The sequence below is a fragment of the Abramis brama genome (genome assembly GCF_963993115.1).
Source record: "Abramis brama genome assembly, chromosome: 7".
Classification (NCBI taxonomy): Eukaryota; Metazoa; Chordata; class Actinopteri; order Cypriniformes; family Leuciscidae; genus Abramis; species Abramis brama.
In genome coordinates, this window is record NC_139969.1 from 9591088 (window position 1) to 9611576 (window position 20489).

The following is a 20489-nucleotide window of genomic DNA, read 5'->3' on the forward strand; positions in this document are numbered from 1 at the left end:
TGATTTGACAGCTTACAGTGTGTGTGTTTGAGTATGTCCCTGAGTGTGTGTGTGTGTGTGTGTGTGTAAATGTGTCAGTTAGCAAAGAGTCACATCTCCTAATGAGCCCACCAGCTGTGAATCTCTTCTTTGGTAATCTGAGGGCAACAACTGTTGCTTCTGAGCTTGTTAATTTTGTGTACAACATATTAAACGTCTCTCTGTGTTTCTCTCAGGGTCGTAAGAAGGATAAAGGTGCTGGAAAAGGTCTCCTGCAGTGGGACAGTGAGAGAGAGACAGTTCTTCAGTGTTTGACTCAACTGCTGCAGCTGGACATTCGCACTCTGTGGAGTCTGTCTCTAGTGGAGGAGGAGTTTGTCAGGTAACTGTCTTCCTCTTAAACTGTCACTCACCCTTGCTCTATTTAATCTTTTTAAACTTTCTCTGTCTTCATTGATCACAAGTATCATTTTTTGTTTGTGCAATGTGTGTCGGTTTATGTAGCTGTGTGACATGCTGTTGCTATAAACTCCTGGAAAACCCCACCATAAGCCACGTGAAGAGCAAGTCCACCAGAGACGCCATCATTCACGTCCTCGGAATCATGGTGAAGAAATACAATCACATGTTGGGTGGGTTTATATGCACATCACACACCCATGAGTGGGTTTGCATTGCTGTAGCCTAGATGTTGAGCTGAGTGTTGTCTGATTATGCTCTCTCTGTCTTGTACAGGAGCATGTGTGAAGGTGATTCAGCTCCTGCAGCACTTTGAGCAGCTGGCGTCAGTGTGTGCACAAGCTGTGGCTGCCTGGAGCACAGAGTATGGGGTCAAGGCCATCGTTGGAGAGGTCATGAGGTGAAATTGAAGTCTTTTTTAGTGTTGTTATACTTGAATGGTATTACTGGGTATATAGATTGTGCTTTACAGTCTGATTTGACCAGTTTTTGGTTACAAATAGAAATAAAATTAAGTATAGACAATAGTTCTCTACCTTTTTTACTCCATGGCCCCTTTGTCTAAGACAATATTTGAAAATCCTTCTATATAATCTGATATGTGTATGTATTTCAGAGAGATCGGTCAAAAGTCGAGTGAGGAACTAGCGAGAGAAGCTTCAGGTGTGAAGGCTTTCTCCAGCTTTCTGTCTGAACTCAGTACTCTGGTACCTGAAACCATGATCCCCAACATCAGTGTTCTCCTGGCTCACCTGGAAGGAGAGGTACAGTCGCATATGTTCTCTATTGCATCACTTCTGTCATTGGATTTTTGCCCAGTGATGAGACCAAGGCGAATATGAGCCCACTGAATTTGAGTCTGAGCTCTCCTGTGTTCCTATTGGCTGGTAATCTTGGCTGGGCAGTGAAGGTTTGCTGTCTTGCTGTAAGGGCCTGCCTACATCAACAAGCCTCTTCCTCTTAAATTCCTATCCTTTGAAGATATAGGGGAGGAGAAAGGAGGGGGCTTACAGTTGTTGTTTTCGTGTGTGTGTGGGGGGGTCACAGGTTGAGTCTCAGTTCTCTGGAATAATTCTGTTGGCGTTGAGCTCTCTCTTTGGTAATCTGAGGGCAACCGTTAAAGAAAGTTTTATATTTTATAGCTTAACTTTCTTTTTTGACTGTGCTATTTATATTAATGCATTTAGCAGCTGCTTTTATCCAAAGCAACTTACAATTGTGGAGCATGAGCAGTTTGTCACAGAGCTAGCATTGTTTGCAGAATACAATGCGTCTTTATTAGAAAGAAATTAGGAAACGCACTAGAGCAAAGAAGTGTTAACATGTTGTTTGTATTTGGACAGAGTCCGAGTCTGCGAGTGGCTGTGTGTGAGGTTCTCGGGGATGTTCTGGTCCGGGTTCTGTCTGGTGATAAGCTGGATGATTCTGCTCGCGCCGACCGAGATCGCTTTCTGGACACACTGCAGGAGCACATCCATGATGCCCACTCACATGTCCGAGCACGTGTGCTGCAGGTCTATGCACGTATTGTCAACAGTAAGGTGAGTGGCTTGTGAGGTCTCCACCCCCCCCACCCCTTTCATGACAACAGAAAACAAGGTGTATTTTTCTTCAGATATATAATTCCCCTTCTCCCTCTGACAGGCCTTGCCACTGTGCAGGTACACTGAAGTTATGGAGCTGACCGTCGGGCGTCTGGGTGATAAGTCTGTCCATGTGTGTAAGAGTGCCATCCAGCTGCTGGCTGCCTTCATTGCTCATAACCCTTACAGCTGCAAGGTATAAACATGCTCAATTAAAACATCTTGTACATATCCTACTGTACAAAAGTTTGCTGTCAGTGTTTTTTTTTTTTTGTTTTTTTTTTTTGTTTTTTTTACTCTGCAAAGGACATATAACATGCATCAAATGTGTCACTTAAGACATTTACATTGTTGCAAAAAATATTTCTATTTCAAATAAATGCTGTTCTTTTGAACTTTCTATTCAAAGAATAGCCTTACTGTTTTCACAATATCATTTTTTACTGTATTGTTGAACAAAATAAAAACTTCCTTAAATCCTAACTCAAACTTTTGAGCAGACATACTTAATCTGTTTACAGAAATTAAATATACTTGTTTTTGTTATTTCTGTGTTAAGTTAAGCAGTGTAGACCTAAAAAAGCCCCTGGATAAGGAGATGGCCAAATTAAAAGAGATGAGAGAGAACCAGAAAGAGCAAGTGCCTGGTATGTTGCTTTTATAATTGAATTGTTCCTTTCAGTCTTTCAGTCTATTCCTATCAATTTGTGTCCAGCTGTAAGATTATAGCTTTGTGTTTGTAGTTGCAGTCATCACAGCAGCCGATCTTTGGGATGCAATGAAGCCAGAGGTGGAGATGACCGTGAAAGCACAGCTGGAGCCTGGAAGTGAGGAAGAAGAGGAGGAGGAGGAGGAGACTGGGGGAGAGGAGGAAAGAAGTGACCGGGACACTGCTATCCAAATTGCACAGCTTCTCCGGGAAAGTAAATACAGGTACATGTGAACTAACACACATTCTCTCATACCCTTATTTCTGCACACAGACATGCAATGTGTGGTGTTTAACTGTGTGTAGGAAGGCAGTTGGTCTGTGTATGAGGGCACACTCCCTGTTCCCAGAGTCATCATTCTTCTCAGATCTGGCTGACTTGAATGCAGAAAAGCTGATCAACGCACTTGCAACACTTTTCAAGGGTATGTTTTTTTGGTACTTTGAATGGTCTAAATAACTTCCATTTTAAAGCATCATGCTGAGGAGCACGATAGTGTCAGACAGAAACTTGTGCATCATCTCACCTCCCTAGATAAGATGACAGGGTTCCTAGTCCAAATAAAAACATGTTGTGCATCTCTCTCTCCTCAGGCCCAGAGCAGGAGACACCTGAGGCTGTGACAAGCGACGCTCCACTCACCCCACAGAAAGAGGATGGAGGCAGTGAAGGGAGAGAGAGTGAACTCAAGAAGCAGGAGATGTTGGTTCAGTACTTGAAAGATACAGAGAGCTTTGCTCTACAAGTGGAAAGAGCCATTGCTGTCATTAACAACATGCTGTACTGGAAAACTACCACAGGTAATTACTATGAAGTACTTGCTCTTTTTCTCAATAATTCCTCAAATATACATCACAATACAGAAGAAGAGATCTATTGCTACTTCGGTTTCATCGTGACATTCTATATATATATGTATATGTTGACAGTGTTTAGTTTTCTCTGACTGGTCTCCCTCTTTCAGTTGTGCAGGAGGCGGTGCAGTTCTGTGTCACAGCATTTGAGTTTAGTGTGGCTGACTCTGTGTGTGGAGTCAGAAAGATGCTGCCTCTGGTCTGGTCCACTGATGTTACAATCAAGGACGCCATTATCCAGGCCTACAGGCGCCTGTACCTCAACCCTCATGGGGACAACACCAGGTATGCAAACATTTTGGTTTGTTCAAGGCTAAAAGAGTACAATTTAATATACTGTAGCTCAAATGGCTTTTTGTGTTTGTCCACCAGAGCGAAGGCTCAGACTTTAGTGGACAATCTGTCAGAGCTGATGGTCGATGCTTCATTGGGGACAGTCCAGTGTCTGGAGGAGATTGTGAGTTTCTTTAGCCCCTCATTTAAGCAGTCACTCCTACACTTTATTCTTTTGACAGTTGGGTTTTTTTTCTTGGTGCAGGTCCAGGAGTTTTTCAGCAATGAGAGTGCCCTGCAGACTTCAGTGGTACAGGTTTTGTGGGAGAGGTTCTCTGGTAAACGAGAGACTAAAGCACTTCATAGGAGAGCTGCAGTGCTACTGCTGGGCATGGCAGCACGGTGAGACCCTCAAACTCTTAATACTTCCTGGATGTGTTAGTCAATGATCCAGTTGAACTGATTTTATGTCAAAGCATAATAAAAATGTTGCCCAATGATGAGACCAAGGCGAATGTGAGCTCAGTGGGTAAGAGTCAGAGCTCTCCTGTGCTCCTTATGGCTGGTAATCTTGGCTGGGCAGTGGAGATTTGCTGCTTTGCTGTAAGGGCCTGCCTACATTAAGTAAGTTCTTCCCCTCAAGCTCTCCTTCAGAGAAATGCAGGAGAGAGATGGGAAGGGTAGTCAGTGTGTGTGTGTGTGTGTGTGTGGAGACACGGGTCGAAGCTCTGTTCTCTGTAATGTCCAATGAGCTATGTGCTGGTTCTTTGGTAATCTGAGGGCATTCTTGTCTTTGACATGCTGCTTAAGAAATGTAGTATTTTGTGGCATGGTGAACTACTTGTCTAACCTTTTTTTTGGTTTGTGTTTAGTGCTGAGAGGGAGGTGGTTCTGAGTAATTTGGACACACTCTGCTCTGTTGCTCTGGGTGAGAAGGTTGCAGAAGATTATCTGCTGGCTCGAGACACACTCATCACCATTGTTAATATAACAGACTATGTGAGGGTATGTATACACTGTATATACTACCCTTGAAAAGATTGGAGTCAAACGTTTTTTAATGTTTTTTTTTTTAAAACGTCTCTTATGCTCACCAAGGAAGCATTTTCTTCTAAATATACAGTAAAATCTATAGTATTGTGAAATATTACAATTTAAAATCATGATTTTAAAATATTTTAAAGTGTTATTTCTTCCTGTGATGGCCAAGGTGAATTTATAGAAGCAATTACTCCAGGCTTCAGTGTCACATGATTATAATATGCTGATTTGTATGTTCTTGTGTGTTTAAGCAATCCAAGGGTGTCCCCTTCAGGCTTCCAATGGACCACCATCTCTTCAGCTGTCTGTCCCAGGCCATTGCTGATGGTGTGTTCTTTTAGCTTTTTTTTGGGTGTTTACACCTTGTATTAGCTTTTGTCTTGGGTGATCTGATCACAAGTGTTGGTTAAAACCCTTGCTTTGCCACATTTTGCTACAATCACCCAATCTGTTGATGCCGGATGTAACATGGTCTTTCTCTCATTTCCCTCTCTCATCTAATTTCTCTTTCATACATATCTCCTGTTTGGTAATGGCAGTATCTTCATTTGAACAGGAGTTGTCCAGTCTGACCCCCATTGGCAGACCTTCATGGAACAGGCTGTCCGTCTCATCTACTTCTTAGCAGAGTCACCTGACCAGCTGTGTTCCCATCTCCTCCAACGCTCTGCTCGTCTCCTATTGGAACAAATCACAGAGGGCAGAGAGTCCACCCAAACACAACTGCAGGAAGGTGTGTCCCAGGGCTCTGATGAGCAAGGTAATGTGGACACAAGATGTTTAGGGTCATTAAGTTTTCAAAAGAAAATCTGTGCTTTTATTCAGCAATGAGGCATTCAACTGATCAAAGTTGACTTTTATATTGTTACAAAATACATTGTTCTATTTTTATTCAAAGAAATAGTTTCCACAAAAATATTAAGTAGCACAACTGTTTCAACATTGATTAGGCTAATAAGAGATGTTTCTTAAGCACCAACATATTAGAATGATTTCTGAAGGATCATGTGACACTGAAGACTGGAGTGATGATGCTGACAATTCCACTTTGCCATCTAACTAATAAATTGCATTTTAAAATACTGTATATTAAAATGTAATATTTTAAAATTAATAGTTCAGAATATAACTATTTCTGATTAAAAAAAATCCAGCCTTGGTGAGCATAAGAGTCTAAGGGCGCTTTCACACTAGCACTTTTGGTGCGCACCCGGGTTCGAATGACGTCAGAGTTCGGTTCGTTTGGATGATGTGAACGCTGTTTTCCGAACTCGGGTGCGCACCCGCGAACCGTACTCGAGTCCGCTTAAAAAGGTGGTCTGGGGTACGGTTCATGTGAACTCGGGTACGGTTCGCTGCTGATATGAACGCAATCGTACCAAATCGCGGAAGGGAACCGCTATTGATGACGTATAATGTGGTGCGTGCCTGCGTGCGTGTGTTTAACAACTGTAAAGGGGTCTATATACACTTACCTTGACGAAAAGCGGGATTGACGCACTGCAAGCAGAGAGATGATTTCTGCTTGCCTCCACAAAAATTGTCTTCGGCGGACATCCCGCTGTCTTTGGAACGGTTTTAATACTTTTGCGGCAGACAGACGCAAGTGTGTTTCTGTATCTTTTCTTTGAAAACAAAACCAAAGGTTCAAAAGAAGAAGAAATGTGAAGCGAGCAATTCTATCCATTTTGATGCTTTTTCATAGCGGTTACCAAGCAACACGTGTACGCGCCAGCTGCAGTTTGACGACGCAAGCGTACCGCGGTTCGGATACAAATAATATAATGTGAACACAGTCCATCGGGGGCTGGGGGAGGGGGGAAGCAATCGAACTCGGGTTCGGAACAGGCAATCGAACCAAGTGTGAAAGCACCCTTAGACGTTTGGGGTCAGTAAGATTTTCTCATTTGTTTTCTAGTGAATTGTGTGAGCTTGGCCCAGGTGCTGTCACTGTGTGGGGCTGTGGCCTTCTGGCAGGTATCTCACCTTGAGAGGAGTGTCAGCTCTGAGCTGCGGAGGAGGAGAGGACAAAAGGAAGAAGAGGAGGAAAAAGAGAAGGCACCTGCAAACAAAAAGGTTAAAGGGGACCTATTATGCCCCTTTTCACAAGATGTAAAATAAGTCTCTGATGTCCCCAGAGTGTGTATGTGAAGTTTTAGCTCAAAATACCCAACAGAATTTTATTTACAGCACGTTTAAATCATCATTTTTTGGGTCTGTGAAAAAACGCACTGTTTTAGTGCTTCTCCTTTAAATGCTAATGAGCTGCTGGTTCACGTCACAGGGGGCGGAGCCTAAGCAGCCGCGAATCCCGCGATCAGAGCCAAAACAGGGAAGATGATGATGATAATAAAACAGACAGTCACAGTAATGGTGTTCATTTCGACCATAAAAATGCCTACAGAGTCAGAGAATATATGCTGTATGGAGTTGGAACAGGTATAGTTTAGTTTAATTACGATTATAACCTATTTGGCATTGCTTGTATACACTATTAATGCAAGCCTGCTGTAGGACTCTGTCTGACGATTTAATTGTCTGAATGATGACACAAAATATACTGATGAGTTTAATAAAGTTTACTGTATGTCACAGAAAAGATGAAGCATCAGTTTTTCTTCAGAAAATCGCTGTTAGAGCTGAGTAAACAGTATAAGAAGTGCATAAGTAACTTACATAAATTTCTGTAGAGTTGAGGGAGCATTTTCTTTGAAAACAAAATGAATCCACCTCGTCTTCACTGGCTGGCAGACTTCAAGAGTAAATAGAGAGAGCTATGTGAATGAATACATCCAGCTACAACACCTTCAACGCTTGGGAGATGCTTCGACGCTTCTCGTGAGTGCATTGCTGCAGCAATGGCTGATGTGTACAACTCGCAGTGAACTCGATCAGGGCGGGTCTGAGTTATAACGGCAGTGTCAGTCAACACTCGTGGGCGGGGCCTGTGGCTTTAGTGATGTCACTAAAGCCACATTCTGAAAACGGATCGTTTGAAGAGACTGCTTATGATTTATGGAGATTTAAAAAACAGGAGTGAGTGGATTTTTATCACTGTAGGGTGGTTGTGTACACACACTGCCAACACACATTTATGTCCAAACACCATACAAAAGTGAATTTTGCATAATAGGTCCCCTTTAATGACAGGCCCCTGTTTGATTGTTACCTGTTTTCTGCACTATCACATTAAAGTGTTGATCCATTATAATGCTGCTGACTGATTTGTGCCTCTTTTGCTAGACGGCTAATGACAGTTGTGTGGATGAGGAGCTTGGGCTAGTTGGCGCTTCAGCTGAAGACACTGAAGCTGAGTTTATCCGCAAGATCTGTGAGACCGAGTTATTAGCCGGTGAGCCCATCTAATGAAACAAATTTGACTCTTGATGCTTTGGCTTGGAATGCAGAAAATGAAATCCTCATAATTGTTTATTGAAGGATTTACCTGCTTGACAAAGCACTAAAGCACTGATCCCTGTTGCACTGTGATCTGTTTTTGCAGAAGGGAACATGTTGAGTGCATTTCTGCCTCTGCTGGTGAAAGTTTGCAGTTCTCCAGGCAAATATTCCCATCCTCAACTCACCACTGCTGCCTGCCTAGCTCTGTCTCAGTATATGATGATCAGGTATTTATATTATGATATTTTATACTAAAGTTTTAACATTTGTGGTTGAAAAGTTGTAAATTTTTGAAAAGTCTGTTATGCTAAACAAAAATGTTTTAAGAATTCCTTGAATGGAAGCTTCAAAATAACAGCATTTATTGGAAATAAAAATATTTTGTAACATTGATTGTCTCTACTGCCAAAACTTTTGAACTTATTATATTGTATAATATTTGCTTCTTTAGTCAAGCAATGTTAACATCTGTCTTTCTCTAGTCCTCCTGTTTGTAAGGACAATATCAGGCTGCTGTTCACAGTGCTGGAGAAATCCCCACTTCCTGTTGTCAGAGCCAACACAATTGTTGCTCTTGGTGACCTAACAGTCCGCTTTCCCAACATCCTGGAACCCTGGACGCCCAACCTTTATGCCAGGTAGCTCCAAGCCAAAAGATCTTTCGTGAATTTCTGTCTGATAAACAGCTACTGGTTTTGGGATGTTTTGCTGTTTAATTGGTTGTTCCAGAAAGAAATCGTTCTTGCCACCTTACTAAACTTATTACTTTCCTTAAATTAGTAAATTGCCCTAAATTGAAGTGAATCAGAACTTTCAAATGGTGGCAGAGTAGTGATTTCACAATTTGGTTGGCAGAGGGCTAAGTTGAAATTCGAGATACCCGATGTATTGGCCAATGATCGGTATCGAACGATAAAGGCTTTTAAAGTCTGCCCATTTTATCACAATTCAAACAATGGCGTTTTGAGACTCTTAAATGTCACATGACAGATCACTGTAGCGCTTCTGTTCAAGCGGCAGTGCGGAACATGAGTCATCTCTTCCACTTTATTACAAATTATAGCACAAAAAACATACATGAACATCAGAAGATATGTAGAAAGATGCAGTACAATTTACTGAAATGAACCATATCTCATGTAATCTCCTAATCAGTGTTTCAGCTGTGGAAAGATGTCAATAAAACAGCTTGTGAACCATGTGTCAGTTCATTAGTTAGCTTTAAAAAAAAACAAAAAAACACTAGAGCGGAGCTTATTTACTGTTAATTTTGTATATATGCTTGGAATAAATTTGTCATGAAGTGTTTATGAAAACTACCTTATGAGTTGAAATATAATAGCTCTGTTAATTTTAACCTCTAATATTATAGAGCAATGGCAAATATCATTCTGAATAATCAGCTATCAGACCCTCTGAGTGTTTAGTATGGGTGCATCTGTAGTTGAAGTGTTTATTACTGTGTGGTGATCAGTATTGTAACTGATTTGTCTTAGGTTGAGTGATGAAAATTCATCTGTGCGTCTGACCGCCATCATGGTTTTGACGCAGCTGGTGCTTAAGGACGTGATGAAGGTCAAAGGTCAGGTTAGTGAGGTTGCAGTGCTGCTGCTAGACCCCGAGCCACACATTGCCAGCCTCGCTCTCAACTTCTTCAACGAGCTCTCTGCAAAGGTAGCTTTTCCACTGCAGCTCTGCTGTCTCTCATATCCCCCTCATAACTCTGAAAACGAGAAGTCCCGATTCTAATACTCTGCTTTATATCTTCAGGACAACGCCATTTACAACCTGCTTCCAGACATCATCAGCCGATTATCTGATCCTGAGCGTGGAATGAAGGAGGAGGATTTCAACACCATCATGAAGTGAGATATCGTTAATGCTGCTATTGCAGTTTCATTTATTCTACATGACAAATCACTTTGATTTAACTTTCTTTCTCTTTCTCAGACAACTCTTTTCCTACATCACTAAAGAGAGACAGACGGAGAGTTTAGTGGAGAAGCTCTGCCAACGATTCAGAACTGCAAAGTGAGTTTCGGACACAATTCATCTTTCTGCACGAAAATATTAATAGAGCAGCATTTCTGTTGTAAGATTGGGCTGCTTTATGCCATGATCAGTCTGAATCTCCCTCTTATGTGTAATCTGTCCTGTGTTCTGTCTGCAGGACCGAGCGTCAGTGGGCAGATCTGGCCGTGTCTCTTTCCCTGTTGTCTGTGTGTGAGCGAGGTTTCAAGAAGCTGCAGGAGTGCTGGGACTGTTACAGTGATAAACTCACTGAGCCTGGAGTCTATCAGCCTCTCCTGTCCATTGCGGCAAAGCTCCGTAGAAGAGCCAAACCACAGTTTAAGGTACTACAATTGCGATTATGTGGTGGCAAAACGGTGTATCCGCACAGAGCATTGATTGTGACTTGGTGACCGGTTGCTGTTTGTTCTAGTATGCTGAAAGTAGCTGTTTGTTTAGGCACAGGTTGAAGACTACGAGAAGCGTTTGACGGCTGTCCACACTAAAGGGCTGGAGAATGTGGAGAGCGAGGAGAGAGAACCGCAGACAGGAGACACACAGAGCCAAAACTTGCAAACGCCACAGCCACTCAAGAGTGTGCGCAAATCCACACGAGGTAAAGGTTCAAGCTAATTGTTCACAAACATACAATAAATAATTCTATTATAAAATGAATCTCATTGTGCATCTCCCTCTCCTTCAGGCCGTGGTAAACCGAAGTTGGATGACAGTGATCTTGTAACCCCAAGAATATCTCGTTCGCGTCCCAAACCTGCCATCACCTTTACCAGTGATGAAGAGGAGGAAGAGGGTCAGTTACTTTCATATAATTCTTATAATAATATTTATCTCTTGATTGTTTAGCAGAGCTCTCATTAACATTTTCTCATATTTTTTTTTGCAGATGCTGTCATGGCTGAGAGTGAGACTCCTAAAGTGACGACACCCATCGCCCGCACACGACGCACTCGTCTCAGACACTGAGCAATCTTTTTGATTTGATTTTTTTTTTTTGCATACCATTTTCTTATTTTAAACGTATTATGTCTGTGACTTTTAAATGTTTAATGTTTGAGTTGTCATGGGTATGGTATAATCTCTGTGGATTTTTTTAATTAAACGTTTTTAAAACAAAAACAGCTCTGAAGGTTTGTTGCATATAATTATTGTTGTTGTTTTTTGTTTTTTGTTTTAATGTAAGTGCTTTTAAAATGGCAGTTTCCACATCTGTTGAAGGTTTACGCATTTATTAACTAAAATCCATAAATTAGCATGTATCACAATGTATCACATTGTAAATGTATCACATTTACATCCGGTTAGTCTTTGTTTTAAGGCGTTACAAGTGGGACTTTAGTTTTGTAGACGGTCCTTTCTACTAATCCGAAGAAATTTAGTGTCTGTTTTCACGGAACTGAACTATGTCTGGACAGCTTTTATTGGTTCTGCAGTGCTTCCATTTGTCTTTAATAGTTTTATAGGACGCACTTTCATTTTTTAGAAGTTTATTGCAAAGAACGGGAATACCTTTAAAAGAAACGAAAATAAGATGATGGTCCGTGTGAAAGTTGCAGCTGTGTGAGTGATGTCGGGTGGGAGAAACGACCTCAAAGCGTTAATTTTGTAACGTCGAGTTCACAGTTAAAGGCTGATAATGAGTTCGCATGTGCTTCGCAAAACCCTTTTCAAACGCTGTCTGAAATACGCCAACAAAAATGAAATGTATGAGCGAGGATATTGGCTGCAAATGTGCAGATTCAAAACAATTGCACCAAAAAACTTCTGCGATTATGAGAGCATGAGACGGGATTATAACGTTCAAATTCCTCAGCAGTTTAACTTTGCCAAAGATGTGCTCGAGCAGTGGGAAACAAAAGAAAAGGTAATTTAAGGAATGTATTAGTTCTGGTGTTCTTAAGTTTTATTTTTACGTAAAGCGGGATATTTTGTAATAATTCGAAAGAACTTGTATAGTACAAAACATTTCAGGAGGACATTGAAAATACACGAGAGCAAAAAAAAAAGAAAAAAAGACAGACCAATGAGAAAACAGGCAGTTCTCTACCAGAGGTGTGTTTTTCGGGAGGTTTGGGGGAACAATGGGATTGAGAAGATGCCGCTGTTGTGCCACCGGAGTGTTTGGAAACACGTTTGTTATTATTTTGTCATTCCGTCATGCGGTACTTTTTGAATTTGCTTGCGTTGAATTTACTCAAATGAATAAAGTGGAAATAAGGAGCTACTTATTGAGAATAAGATTGAATCAGTGTGTCTGCTTTCTGTTTCTTTTGACATTGATATACAATTTATGGGACTAAAAGTGAAACAAACCAACTAATGCCTAAAAAGTCATCAGGTCAGTTACTAATAATTATTAACGTAATTATTTCACCCCAAAATGGTCAGTATGGAGTTGGTTTTGTTAGTTCATTAAAAAAAAAAAAAAAAATGTCATAATTTACTAAACCTCTTGTTGTTCCACATTAATTGACACAAAAGGAGCTATTAGTCAGGTAATTAGGTAGGAATTATCATTTTGTAATTTTTTTTTTGGGTGACACTACTAGTGCAACAAAAACTCATGCACATTGAATTATATAATGTAATAATGTTTGTGGTGACTTAAAAAATATTGTATTGTATCATCCAAGGTCACTTTGAATGTCTTACATTTATTTATTTTACAATGCCAGCACTTGTGAGAGAGTTTGATGTATTGTTGCTGTATATTACAGAACGGACAGAGGTCGTCTCTTCCAGCTCTGTGGTGGGTGAATGACAGCGGAGAAGAGGTCAAATGGAGTTTTGAGGAGTTGGGCTTCCACTCAAGAAAACTTGCAAATGTTCTGCATCAGGTGTGCAGTTTGGAAAGAGGGGATCGTGTGTTCCTCATATTACCCCGAGTCCCTGCGTGGTGGCTGGTTAATGTAGCATGTCTCAGAACAGGTACAGTCTTACAGATCTGCTGAAATAGATTTGTTAGGCATTTGCTGAGAGAGATTTCTATGATTCTTTCACCCTTGTTCTGTTTTCCATTGGTTGGGGTTAAACTGTAATCTACTTTTATTGCTTCACACTGCTGGGGAAATATGCTGGTTTAAACCAGCTTAAAGTTGAATGGTGTAATTTTAAAATGGTAAAAATAAAATAAAAATCCACAATTGGATAAGCTGAAAGTTAATTACATATTATGGCAGACATTTAAATGCCACTAAAATAAATGTAAAACAATTTTTAACAAAGTTTTTCTGAATGCTGAATTTAAATGTAGCCATCAGAATATTATAATATAATATAATATTTTATTTTATTATAAAAAGTGTCCCAATTTACCCTACAGTATGAGTAGGCAGTTCACTACTTAACCTCTTCTCTCTGCTTGTCCTTTCAACACATGGTTTCTTTTTCACCGTTACCCCATTTCCTCACACAGGTACGGTTCTGATCCCCGGGACCTCTCAGCTCACGGCTCGAGATATCCGCCACCGGCTGCAGTCGTCTGGGGCCAAGTGTGTAATCACTGATGACACTTTGGCCCCACTGTTGGACACAGTAGCCTCAGAATGCCCTTCCATCTCCACCAAGCTTCTGCTGTCCCGCAGGGCCATGCATGGCTGGGGCAACCTGACTGAACTCATGGGGTCAGTGGAGAACATGAGAGGGATATGCATGTACAGGGGGCACATTAAATTAGTGAAGAAATGACCGAGTGCACACATTAAACATATGTGAAAAATGACAAAGTAGTGAGACCTTTATAGAGACATTTTTAATGTTATTATCAGATGTTGTGTTTGCGTTGTAGAAGAGTGTCAGATGATCATGTTTGCGTGGACACCAGGAGTGAGGAGGCCATGACTATCTTCTTCACTAGTGGCACAACCGGCTCTCCAAAAATGACCCAACAAAGCCACTGTAGTTACGGTCTTGGGCTCACGGTGAACGGCAGGTTTGTGACATCATTCCGAGGGTCAGTGGGCTGAATTCATAATTCATGACAGATCAGCACTGCATTGAGCAGTTACAAAACTTACACAGTAGCTAAGGATGCATTGCATATATATATATATATATATATATATATATATATATATATATATATAAAATGTACACTACTGTTCAAAAGCTTGGTGTTATCAAGATTTTTGTCTTGAAAGAATTTATTTAGCAAGGACATTTATAAAGTAAAAAAAGGTTTCTATTTCAATTAAATGCTGTTCTTTTGAACTTTCTGTCCACCATATAATTTTGAAAAAATACATTTTGAATATTAAGCAGCAAAACTTTTTTCAACATTGATACTAATTAATAATTGTTAATTGAGCATCAAATCAGCATGATCATATTAGAATGATTTCTGAAGAATCACATGACCCTGAAGACTGATGGCAAAGCTGAATTTTCAGCATCATTACTCCAAAGGAATGAATTACATTTTAAAATATATTCAAATAATATTTTTATTGGTAATAATATTTGACAATATTTTGATTTTTTTCTATATTTTTGATCAAAAACCCCAAACTTTTGAACAGTAGTGTATAATGAAATGTAAAGTAACATAAAATGTGTATAAATTGTGTGAATTCTGAAGGTACTGGCTGGATCTGACGGAGCAGGATGTGTTTTGGAACACATCAGACACAGGTTGGGCCAAGTCGGCGTGGAGCAGCGTGTTTGCTCCGTGGATCCAGGGAGCGTGTGTGTTTGTTCACCACATGCCACGCTTTGAGACAAGTACAGTTCTCAAGGTACAGGAAGATCACAGGTCCATTCTTGACAAGAATGTTCTGCTTGAAAGTTAAGGATCAAGAATTGATTCTTTAAGAAATCTCCCTATCATGTTGAATGAAGATGGAGTATTTTTGGAATATTTGAAATATTTTATTCTTTGATTAATAGAAAGTTTTAAAATGGGAATCTTTTGTAATACTATAAATGTCTTTACTGTGTCTTTTTGATCAATTTCAAAACCCTTTAACCCTTTCATGCATGAATTATGATAACCTCAGTCAGGTTTTTTTTCCTATGTGTTTTTATTGCTCTTAGGGCATGAAAAACAAGAATTGATTTTTATTTTATTTTTTTACAAATTTTTCAAAGAGATCTTCAGATGTCCACTTGAGTGGACAGCATGCGGTTATGGTTTAAACTTAAGATATACTATATTAAATATAAGACAATAATCAAACAGATAAAGTATGTGAATTTAACAAACTAATCAATACAATTATATCAAATCATGTGAAAACTATCAAATATATACAAAAAATATAAATGCAAAATATTGCAAAGGCTTCATACAACTTCATACAAGTTGCACTTCGCGTATCTTTGATATCAGAACATGAAGACGTGATTCCATCAGATTTTTCTACAGCCTGTCAAGGTACAACTGTGGAAACCACTCAGATGGTCCCACCAGTGCACCAGAGTATGGAGATTTACCCTTATTAGCTGATATTTCTAATTATGTTCAAGATGGACATGCAAATTTCTATCATAGCCCTTCTCTGAGAAAACCTAGCGATACGCTTTTTTCAATCTCATCTGAAATGATCAGTGTTGGGGGTAATGCATTACAAGTAACATGCATAACGCATTCAGATTATTTTTTTGATGTTACAAGTAAAGTAATGTGTTACAAGTAACATGCATTACCTAATCAGATTACTTTTTGATCTAACAAGTAATTAACTACAAGTAATGTGCATTACCTAATCAGATTACTTTTTGATTTAACAAGTAATTAACTACAAGTAATGTGCATTACCTAATCAGATTACTTTTTGATGTAACGAGTAAAGAAACGCATTACAAGTAACATGCATTACGTAATCAGATTACTTTTTGATGTTATGAGTAAAGAAACGCATTACAATAACATGCATTACGTAATCAGATTACTTTTTGATCTAACAAGTAAAGAAACGCATTACAAGTAACATGCATTACGAAATCAGATTACTTTTTGATCTAACAAGTAAAGTAATGCATTACAAGTGTCATACATTATGTAATCACATGACTTTTTTCGATGTCAATGAAAATTACATTCTAATAATACAAGTACATTTATTTACAGTAAAAAAGTCACTGCAGATTAAGTTTTTAAGTTTTAAATTTCAAAAACAATATTCACATTATAATTATGAATTGTAGCTGAAATATAGCAATTGATGCATGACGTCCACTACAGTGGACATGTGATTAATCAGAGTTTTCTCTCAATCTAAAATCAAAACTTGGAAAACTGTGATATGACTCATTAGATATTGCTTGATGCTGCAATATTTTTTTTACCTACAAGAGTCTCCTAGGATAGAAGGAATGGGTGGATATTCCGGAGCAACTTGGCATGTCTGACTGACCCTTGGCCATCTTGGTTTGGAGGGGGAAAAAATCGAAACACAAAGGTTGCAGTTTATAGGATGATGCGCCAGGGTCCAATGAAGAGGCTGATGTGCAACTTTGCCATAAAAACCCGTGCAAATTCAAGAAAATGCTTTTTTAATAGCTGTCCACTGTAGTGACCACTATGCGTGAAAGGGTTAATTCATCCTTGCTGAATAAAAGTATTAATTTCTTAGTGACCTTTGAACAGTAGTGTATGTATTATTTATTGACTTATTTAACTAGAACACATTCAAGTCAATGAAATCTTTCTGGTAACGCTCATGTTTTCTCCTAACAGACTTTGAGCAGCTATCCCATCACCACCTTCTGCACGGCACCAACAGCCTATCGAATGCTTGTGCAGGACGACATCTCCAGGTACTGTAACTTGATATGCTGTGATGTATTTCAAATGAATTCTCTTTTAGGTCTAAAGTTACAAGTTCTTTATAGACTTCATTTGTTGGTTTTATGATTATCGAATTTGTATATATATAGTGTCTGTAAAAGTTAGTTTTTTTAATAGCATGTAAGTTGCAAAATTTTTAAGTGAACTGGCTGTTAAATGACTGAGACCTTAACCTGGACTTGTAACGCTGTCAATCACAGCAGAATGCAGATGAATATGTCTGGTCCAGGTGTTACCCTCATCTTTGCCTGTGGTTTCTGACAGGTATAAGTTCCATGCTCTTGAGCACTGTCTGTGTGCAGGAGAGCCCATTAACCCAGAGGTGATGTGGAAATGGAAAGAACTCACTGGACTGGACATCTATGAAGGATATGGACAGACTGAGACTGTAAGTCTGGGATCAGTTTTTGAAGGATGGGTCCTAAATTAGCATCTGTTTTCATCCATATTATATAGTCACTGATTCATTTACAAAATCCATAATGAACAGAAGGAGAATAAATCTAAGCCTAGCCGTGTGTGCTGTCAAACACAATATAGTCATTCCTCTGTTTATTCTCCCAGGTTTTAATAGCTGGCACATTCAAAGGCATGAAGATCAAACCAGGATCTTTTGGAAAGGCTTCTCCAGGATATGATGTTCAGGTTTTCTTCTCTTCTCTTCTCTGATGACATGTTAACTGGTGTGAGGGCGGGGCAACCTGTCACTCACATGACATCACAGCAATAGCAAAACCCTAACCATTAAATCAATTCCAGATGGACAAAATCAAGTCCCGCCCTATTTATTTATTTATTTTCTTGTTTGAGAAGCCGTTTCACTCAAATATACATCACAATAGTGATGAAAAGACTATCACCACTTCCGTTTCATGCTGAATTTAAAGAGGATCTATTATGCTTTTTCAGCTTCCTTTAGTGTGTAATGTTGCCGTTTGAGCATGAAAAAGGTCTACAAAGTCACTCCAAAGAGGTTATTCTCTATATCAGTAAGCACTTTCTGAACGTCCTCAAACGCCCAGTTTTCTTCTGGGAATGTGCACGTCATAATATTCCTCTTTTAAATAATTCCCTCCGAAGCCTGGTTGAGTTGCATTAGTAGTGTTGAAACTCGTGGTTAAGGGCCGTGATATTTCTGAAACACTCAAACCAGTTGACCAATCAAAACACACCGGTCCAGCTGACCAATCAGAGCACATTGTGCTTTTAGGAAGGAGGGGCTTCATAGAGACTGGAACTAAACAGCGCGTTACTGACAGACCGGGAGGAGAAGTGCTGCAACAATGTAAGATATGTGAAAATGTCTTTTTTGAAAAACCAAGCATGAAAACCTATTCTAGTAGACCCCAAAAACAAAATCAAGACTTTAAAAAAGGGCATAATAGGCCCTCTTTAATAATAACTGTTATATTTGCACTGAAATATGATCTAAAACAGCAGATAATAATAATATAAAATGAAAAGACACAATTTTAAAAATGACAGAAAAACAACTAAGATAACAGGTGTTTTTTTAATAGGTGCTTTTCACTAATAGGATTGGATTGCTTTTCTGTGAGGTGTTCTAGTAATTCTGGACTGCTTTGGTTTAAGGTGATAGATGAAGATGGTTCTGTTGTGCCACAAGGACAAGAGGGAGACCTCGGCATCAGAGTGAAACCAGTCAGACCCTTCTCTCTTTTTACAGAGTATACGGTACATTTTCCTTTTCTCAGCTTATTAGGCTGTGTACTAACAATAAAGCTGTTGAGCTCAAGTTGATTTATCTAAATTCATCCTGTAGGGGGAGCCGGAGCGCACGGCCGAATGTTTCCGTGGCGATTTCTACCTGACAGGTGACAGGGGAATGATGGATGAAGAAGGATACCTGTGGTTCATTGGCAGAGCTGATGATGTCATCCTGTCCGCAGGGTATGAATTCTGCTTTGATCATGATGATGATGATGATGTCAGGTTTTGTAATCTGACATCTATGGAGTGTGTGTGTTTTAGGTACCGCATTGGTCCATTTGAGGTGGAAAACGCTCTGATAGAGCATCCAGCTGTAGCTGAATCTGCCGTGGTCAGCAGCCCTGATCCGGTTCGAGGAGAGGTAGTGCAATGCATTCTGGGATTTCCTTCTCAGTAAAGGGTACATGCAGTGTGACCTTAGAATTGGGCAAAACTTTACGGAACTTGAAGGCAGCACTACGCATTAAAATGGTGTCTAAGTAGGCAGCTCAATTAATCTTCTATTTAGTTTAAGTAAAATTGTAACCATAATTATTACACACATGGAATACAACATGTAAATTGCATTGGCTTCATGTTTCAGGTGGTGAAGGCTTTTGTAGTGCTGACGGCAGGTTTTAAATTTAGAGACCATAAGGAACTGATCCAGGAACTGCAAACTCATGTGAAGGCCGTCACGGCTCCTTATAAATATCCACGCAAGGTAACTTACAAATAGAGTTCAGTGCTTACTAATTTAATTCTTTCAATTTAGTCAATTTTAAAGGTATATTTTGTTCCAACTTTCAAATGTTTAAATCCTTTTTTTTTTTCTTTTTTTTTGTCAGATTGAGTTTGTGGATCATCTGCCCAAGACAGTAAGCGGGAAAATAAGACGAGTGGAGTTAAGAAAGAAGGAATGGGGGCAGAAAACTAAAAGCTAAAACTGGATATGAGAAAAGTTTCTGTTCAAATCACATTCCACCTCTTTATATGTCAGACAGTTCAGTCTGATAAATTGATCCACAAACCTGTAGTTCTTCAGCTCGCCTGCAAGTGGCAGCATTTTATCACAATGAAGTTGCAGAACTCATTTCTAATTTCATGCCATATACAATTTAATAGGTTTTAACGATTCTACCTCATGTTTAAGTAAAACTCAAACTCAAAATGTACAAGCTTTGCCATTAAAAAATGTCTTTTATTCTTTTAATCTTAAATTGTAGATTATATTCTACATATGTAAAATGTAAATATATATATTACATAATTGTAAGCATTTATATAATTAAAAGCCCCTTTTGAATGAATAAATAAAATAGTTTTTGGGTGACTTTATGTTAGATAAACCATGTTTCTTCCAAACACAGAGTGCGCCTTTATTCCTCAATACCATGATGTCATGTGACTGATGACAGATGGCAGACACAAATCTGATCTTTGCTGAATGATGAGAGTATTTTAAGGTTAAGAAGATTTCTGAATTTGTGGAAATTTTACCCTACAGAGGAATGCAGTGATTTATCAGATGACAAATCTGTTGGTAAATTAGTTTTGACCACCAATGGACAATACACAGCATCACTATAGATGACTTCTGAAAAAATAACGCCCACCAAAAAATAACGCCCACAGTTTATGAAAAATAAAAGGCAACATTTTTCAA

The 20489-nt window shown here is 39.3% G+C and overlaps 2 protein-coding genes across 4 annotated transcripts in view; both read left to right on the plus strand.

The window, feature by feature from the left end:
* ncapd2 (non-SMC condensin I complex, subunit D2) overlaps positions 1-20489 on the plus strand; it is a 116339-nt gene that overhangs the window by 2961 nt on the left and 92889 nt on the right. The window contains exons 6-32 of one of the 2 annotated variants that reach the window (XM_084118638.1): positions 216-361; positions 484-611; positions 715-838; positions 1055-1202; positions 1782-1979; positions 2083-2217; positions 2581-2668; positions 2765-2954; positions 3037-3155; positions 3325-3531; positions 3696-3870; positions 3958-4042; positions 4124-4260; positions 4731-4863; positions 5151-5226; positions 5456-5659; positions 6818-6975; positions 8143-8251; positions 8402-8525; positions 8781-8936; positions 9795-9972; positions 10069-10163; positions 10249-10329; positions 10469-10652; positions 10768-10924; positions 11012-11119; positions 11213-11447. In XM_084118638.1, coding sequence (XP_083974764.1) covers positions 216-361; positions 484-611; positions 715-838; positions 1055-1202; positions 1782-1979; positions 2083-2217; positions 2581-2668; positions 2765-2954; positions 3037-3155; positions 3325-3531; positions 3696-3870; positions 3958-4042; positions 4124-4260; positions 4731-4863; positions 5151-5226; positions 5456-5659; positions 6818-6975; positions 8143-8251; positions 8402-8525; positions 8781-8936; positions 9795-9972; positions 10069-10163; positions 10249-10329; positions 10469-10652; positions 10768-10924; positions 11012-11119; positions 11213-11292 — 3723 coding nt within the window. In that variant the 3' untranslated portion in view covers positions 11293-11447. Of the gene's footprint in view, positions 1-215; positions 362-483; positions 612-714; positions 839-1054; positions 1203-1781; positions 1980-2082; positions 2218-2580; positions 2669-2764; positions 2955-3036; positions 3156-3324; positions 3532-3695; positions 3871-3957; positions 4043-4123; positions 4261-4730; positions 4864-5150; positions 5227-5455; positions 5660-6817; positions 6976-8142; positions 8252-8401; positions 8526-8780; positions 8937-9794; positions 9973-10068; positions 10164-10248; positions 10330-10468; positions 10653-10767; positions 10925-11011; positions 11120-11212; positions 11448-20489 lie in introns of those variants that run through there. The other variant, XM_084118639.1, reaches the window with a different exon arrangement.
* acsm3 (acyl-CoA synthetase medium chain family member 3) lies at positions 11664-20185 on the plus strand. 2 transcript variants are annotated; one of them, XR_014607079.1, is made up of 13 exons: positions 11664-12190; positions 13044-13254; positions 13742-13949; positions 14114-14257; positions 14903-15059; positions 17003-17082; positions 17378-17501; positions 17678-17758; positions 18707-18808; positions 18897-19024; positions 19106-19323; positions 19428-19547; positions 19672-20185. XR_014607079.1 is itself a non-coding variant. In XM_084119368.1 (13 exons), exons 1-13 carry the CDS (start codon positions 11963-11965, stop codon positions 19765-19767), a joined length of 1779 nt encoding a protein of 592 aa, XP_083975494.1. In that variant the 5' UTR covers positions 11670-11962; the 3' UTR covers positions 19768-20155. The 2 variants fall into 2 exon arrangements, 1 of the variants encoding a protein (XP_083975494.1); XM_084119368.1 differs by having other exon boundaries at positions 11670-12190; positions 19106-19205; positions 19672-20155.